Source organism: Rasamsonia emersonii (genome assembly GCF_000968595.1).
Source record: "Rasamsonia emersonii CBS 393.64 chromosome Unknown ctg1118621760398, whole genome shotgun sequence".
Classification (NCBI taxonomy): Eukaryota; Fungi; Ascomycota; class Eurotiomycetes; order Eurotiales; family Trichocomaceae; genus Rasamsonia; species Rasamsonia emersonii.
In genome coordinates, this window is record NW_013563029.1 from 23,409 (window position 1) to 29,408 (window position 6,000).

Genomic DNA, 6,000 nt, shown 5'->3' on the forward strand with positions numbered 1-6,000 from the left:
CGACTTGCATGTCATGCTTTTTCTTTTCTTCTTTCTTTCTTTCTGTCTTTCCTTGTCTTTCTTTATTTCTTTTTTTTAGATAAAATTATTGCACCTTCCATTCACATGACACACGACCATGTCATTTTTTTTCTTACTTTTCTCGTCAGTCGTTGCCCATTTCTCTTTTCTAATTTCTCAACGTGTCCAATACAAAAGAATGTTACTAACTTAACAACCTGTACTGTACCATACGAAGCCGAAGCCGAAGCCGAATGCAGGCCAAAAGAACAAACAAAAAGTGTTAACATACAATTGTGATGTCATTAGTATACCCTTTAGGGAATGTAACTATGTTTGTACTCCGTAAGTCCAGGGTTGATTGCCAACCATAGTGTCATTATTATCAGAGTATTCGGATTCTATCTAGACAGTGCCAGACGGTCGTCTGGCTCCATATACACAGGCTCACATGATCTGCATACAAAGACTGACATGATATATATAAGTATCCTCGCTGTATTTGGATAGTCCTCAATAAAAGAAGATCTCTTTTCTTTCTCCTTTCTATTTCTTCTTTGTATTTATACTGTCATTGTTATTTTCCTTCCCAAGGGAAAATATATATATATATATATTTTCTGTCTTCACAGTTTCGCCGGACCAGAAGACGTCGATGAATCGTCGTTATTCGAAGTCGGACCCATAGGACCCGTATCGAAGGACTCTTCGCCATTGAAGTGCCTGTAAAAAAAAGACGTTATAGTAAGCATCATCATCATCATCATCATCATGATATTGCATGCAAGCACCAACACAGCAAAAGAAAGTAAATGATGATTACAACTCACCATCCTCGCTCCGCTCCTCCACTCAAGAAACTGCAATCTCCATTCGCGACGCAGTCCCATCCGCCGCCGACGCCCTTGCCGCCTGTCCAGTCTGGGACTGTGAGAGTGGGTGGGTCGAGCCTTGTCCCTGGAGCTAGGAGGTTGTGATCATGATTTCTGTAAGGGGTTTTTTCCTCTTCTGAGCTAGCAGTAGCAGGTCCTGCGTCTGAAGATGGTTTCCTCTGTCTACGAACAAAAGTACTCAACCCAGCAGTGAAGACATTAAAGTCCTCCGTGTTGACATCCTCGGGCATATTCCCCGTTAGCGCCCTCCCCATGGCAATGAGCGGCGCCGCATGGGAGCAGATCAAGATGGCCTTGCTGGAGGTGCGCAAGGGCGACGAGGGCGGCAGCGATGCTTCCAGGGCGGCGATCTCGGCGTCCACGTCGGCGATGATGGCGGCGAGGGTGGTCGCGACACGGTGGTGGAGCTGGCTGATCGTCTCGCCGCGGTTGGAAGGGATGACGTGTGCTGTGTAGTGCTCTTCAGGGTTGGGCTGGATGATGGTTGGGAAGAGGGATTGCAGAGTGGATGCTGATGCGGGGGATGGGTGCGAGAAGAAGGTTGATGAGCCGAACCATTCTCTGTCATACAATTAACAGTGGTTGACTATATTTATATTTATATATTATATATAAATCGCAATTTATGATGTAGATAATGCATGCTTGCATGTATATACTCACCCTAACCCATTCTCTATCCTCACATCAAGATCAACCTCAACTCCATCTTCTTCAGACGGCGACGACGACGACGATATCTTCTTCAACGCCTCCACACTCGGCTGTATCGTCTGCAAACAGCGATAAAACGGACTGCAGTAGACGCGCCACGGCTTTGGCGCAAACCCCGCGCTGGCGACGTGCGCCGCAAGCTCCTGCGATTGCCGCACGCCGTGGGCTGTCAGCGTCGGATCGGCCGGGTTGCCGGTTGGTGTAGGGAAGTTGGAATGGTAGGAGCCTGTTGTGTGGTCGATGGTCCAGTTCATGCGATGCTGGTAAAGACTATGTTAATGACTTCTCTACAATAAGCACATGTATGTACTGTATGTATGGACATGCACATGACGATCGTATGAACTGGATGTAGGCGTATACGTACCCCATGGCGGGTCAGATATATCGTGTCTAAGGGCATTGCTCCCGAAAGCTGCCGGAGCGAAAGCGTTGATAAAGTCAAAGTGTGAGAACTCTTAGAGAAAGATATCTTAGATATTGATTGCAGTGTATCGACAGACCGTCCATGTATGTCCATATCTACAAGCGGGGAAATGCATAACGACGGCAGTATCGAGCGGTGAACAGTCAGCCTCGGTCCGCCTTTTACCCCGTACACTACGCAAGCTGGAAAATTCCTCAGCGAGGCATCTACAAATGACAGCCCGCAACCCCTCGAGATCAGATGTCATTCACTATACAGGTCTATTCCTGACGTTCAAGCTATCTAGGGCGCAATGTGGTATCATTAAACAATTCGCCAAGACGCCATCATACAAGCCGCAGACCCATCATAGTTTCGTGACCATCTCAATCTCGACAGAAAAAAAAACTCTTTTTTTTAGATTTTCACCCCCTCAATCTCCCACTCTGTATGTACATTGATGTCGGCATCTAGTAGAAGAAGCCAAGGATCTTGCCGGCAACGTGCTTGCGACGGGCCTCCTCGTGGTCCATGATACCAGCGGAGGTGGTGAGCACGACGTAGCCGAATTGACGAGAGGGCAGCAGCTTCACGACCCACTTCTCCAGGTCACGCAGCTGGACGTTGTAGCGAGGGTTGATGACACCACACTTGTTCAGGCTGTTGCGGAGTCGTTAGAAAAATGGCCTGTCTGATTGACGGAAAACATGCAACCGCAACATACCGTCCGTTCAGCTGGATGACAATCTTGCCAGAGCGGTGGTCGTCGACCTCCTCGAATTCACCAATGTAGCCTAAACGAAGAGAAAAATGTCAGCAATGTGGCGGAAATTTAAACGTTGCCAAGCATGGAAGCAAAACCCGGAAACGTGTAAGATCCCCGCCAAGGTTCACAAATTTAATATCTCGGGCACTTAAAAGGCGAACGTCGTGGAGTGGGTTAAGAATTGAGGCCGTCGCCTAGTTATCAACCCGAATTTCTTTCCCTTGGCTGGAGATCTTACACCATCTTCCATCCCTTCTTTTTTCTTTCCCCTTTCCTATTTCCAACCGCAACAAGCCAAACGAATCCAGCAAATTCAATACGTACCATGCTTCTGCATGACAGAGAGGAACTTGACAATGACCTTGGAGCTAGGTCTGATCAAGACCTGGCGCTTGCCGGTCTTCTCGGCGTTGTTGATGGCGTTAAGAGCGTCGTTCAGGACGGAGGTGCGGACCATCTTGACGGTAGTATTGTTGAGACGAGATTCTCAAATCGGCAAATTTTGAATTTGCGATGGAAATGAGGTATCTAGAGAAGCACAAGCAAAATTTCCTCAAAATCCCACCAACCACCAGCCGCCGCCGCCGTTGTCAGGAGGGGGGGGGGGGGCCGGGCCGGGGTGGAATAATGAGGGTCAATTTGAGTTAGCCTCTAGTAGCCCTTCGAGCGCAAAGAGTGCCCTTGACTTGATGAAGAAGGGTTCTTCAGCCCGTGCTGCAAAGGAGAGAGACGTATCATCCTACGCTGTGGACAAAAGAAACCCGACGACGGCAGACGCAAAGGGGGTGTACCTCCCAAGGTCTACCACCACCGATGTCCACAGCCAGGATGATTGTCTCCCTCGGGCTAGCTAAGGGGCCATGAGAACACAGAGTGGTGCGAAGAATACATACCTCGTTGAACGCTTGATGGGTGCGGTCGTGAAGAGCTGGCTGTCGTGTGGAAAGAAAAGAAGTTTGGATGTTTGGAGATGGTTAGCTTTTCTTGGTGCGCGCCCTTAGGGTTTGTGCGGAAAAGCCCTTATCACATCACGTGTTGATAGCCAGCCCGCTGTGGAGGCACTTACTGCCTCAGGCCGCAAACACCTTAGTTGTCGCCGATTCGGCATAACGATGAATTCGACCCAAGTAGGTGCAATGTTGGAATTTGAAGCCAACATGAGTGTCAAACTGATCACTAATTGCTACCTAGGAAGGAATGGTTCTAGTCATTAAACCTATAATTCAGAATGTGGAACAACTCTTTCTCCGAACTTATATGCGCATCCGATCAAACTTTGATAAATATCGTTTTCCTCCACAATACGACCGAATCTCCAGACCTACACAGCAATGTTCAATTTGATGCCAGGTTTCTTTCTCTGCATCGGGGAGATATATATATAGGAAGGAATTTTGGGACAACTTATATCGGTGGCTTTTACAAAACATCACCCTCCAGCCGAGGGATTCGGTGGGGTTTGGGGTAGGATATTTGTGCAGGACTGAGCATTGAACGGAAAAGTCTCTTTCACACACTAAGCTTGATCCGCATCATATATGCCTTTCTCCAATTAAAAGAAAGGCTTGCTAACATCTCTAAACCGTAGGTCTGAAGAGATCAAAGTCTCTGGCGACCACACATACACATTTTCTTCTTTCCACAAGCTTTTGACTCCACCTCCCCATGATGTGCTAGTGCTGATGCAAATCTCAGGAGAAAAGGCAAATAAAAAAGTTCATTTCGTGATCCCGGTACCAAAGGGGGGTTACATGACTTGGGCATACATGACTTCAAAGGGAAAAGTCTCTTGGTCTAATTAAAAACGAGAAATATGGATGGGGAGAAAAAAAAAGAAAAGAAAAAAAAATAAGGAAATTAGAACAGGCATTGACGAGGGGAATTATTCAGGAACGTTGACAAAGAAATGGTCCGAAAGCCACGGGAAAAGGGGCGTCTAGAAAGTGTATGACGGGGTCATGAAGGAAACATAGGGGAGCAAACGGAGGGGTCATGGCATGATGCAGGGTGTTAGGTGTCGGGTGTCGGGTGTCTAGTTGAAGGGGACTCGGTTGCGCTGGGGTCAGTAACGCGGCAATGGGCGTGGGGCAGGTGAACCGGCTTGCGAGTTTCTAGCCAGGCTCGACGCAGGGTGATGGAATTCAACCATCCCTGCGATTATCCAGAGCACTGCCTTGAATGTCTCGGCCAATACATCCTTCGTCACAGACCTTACTGTGACTTCCTCCACGCCTAAGAGACGGTCCACAGCATAGCCGAGGATTCGGATGGGGGCGCGCTGATGGTGTTTATTTCACGACATGGCCGCAGCAGTCGCCAGGTTGATCTGACGCTTGACCTGCTCCCGCGCCCAACGAGCAGTGTCGATAGTCCGCGCCCCATATGTAGGGGTGTTCCTGACCTCGCGCACAAAGGCCGTGACCCAGTCGTTGCGGAAGTAAGCAGCGAACTCGCCATTAGGGAAGGCATCGGACACATCACTAAGAAATTAGCAGTTGTTTCATAGAATAATCACAGAGGTATCGAAGACTTACCCAAGGACTCCCATGGCGGACCTCATCAGACCCTCACTGCGATGAGGATCCTGGGAAATGATGTGGAGCAGTTGGAAGATGCTTTCCACGTAGGGTTGCAAAGTGACGACTACGTCATTAGCATGGATTTTCGGATGGGGAGTGAAGTATCCGACTTACCCTGAGGTGTTCCCTTGTACGCCAAGAGAATGCCTCCCCAAGCATCCATAATACCCTCACGAAGCGAAATCACATAGTGAACAGTATCAGCATCCACATCGTTAGCCAGGGTCACGGTCGAAGCCTGTTGAAGAACCTGGCCAACCACAGAGAGGTAAGTGCTGAACTGCGTTCCGATAGCCTGGGCAATGTCGCCGAAGGTCACGAGAACGGACGGCTTCAGCGTGTCTCGGAGGCCGCTGCTGGTCTGTGAAGGAATTAGCCATATGAAGTCTCTAACAGCATTCAGGTTCAAGCCTACTCACCAGGATGTTGAGCAGGTGATTCATGAAAGTATCGCAGAAGGGCTGGACTTTCTCGTTCAAGGCGCGGGTGATATCGCCAACCAGGCCCACACCCAGAGAGCAGAGACCCGGCTCCTCGTGGTTGCCGAGGGCGTTGTAGAGGAACGGAGTGAAGGATTCCATATACTTGAGGAATTCCTCTTCCAAGGCACTGGCAACAGCACCAACAGCGGCAAACACGATA

At 48.9% G+C, this 6,000-nt stretch overlaps 3 protein-coding genes across 3 annotated transcripts; all 3 read right to left on the bottom strand.

Annotated features, from left to right (window-relative positions):
- Positions 1-626: 626 nt before the first annotated feature.
- Positions 627-2,127, bottom strand: T310_6327 (Phosphoglycerate mutase family protein; the record flags this gene model as incomplete). Its single annotated transcript, XM_013470855.1, has 4 exons — positions 627-723; positions 831-1,454; positions 1,557-1,867; positions 1,975-2,127. The coding sequence occupies 4 exons, from the start codon at positions 2,125-2,127 to the stop codon at positions 627-629; spliced, it is 1,185 nt and encodes a 394-aa protein (XP_013326309.1).
- A 356-nt stretch (positions 2,128-2,483) lies between these two features.
- Positions 2,484-3,236, bottom strand: T310_6328 (Ribosomal protein S8; the record flags this gene model as incomplete). Its single annotated transcript, XM_013470856.1, has 3 exons — positions 2,484-2,673; positions 2,738-2,807; positions 3,104-3,236. The coding sequence occupies 3 exons, from the start codon at positions 3,234-3,236 to the stop codon at positions 2,484-2,486; spliced, it is 393 nt and encodes a 130-aa protein (XP_013326310.1).
- Positions 3,237-5,072: 1,836 nt separating this feature from the next.
- Positions 5,073-6,000, bottom strand: T310_6329 (Importin subunit beta-1; the record flags this gene model as incomplete). The annotated part of the gene is made up of 4 exons (XM_013470857.1): positions 5,073-5,259; positions 5,314-5,422; positions 5,473-5,719; positions 5,778-6,000. Coding segments are annotated over 4 exons (766 nt in total), but the record flags the coding sequence as incomplete, so codon positions are not given.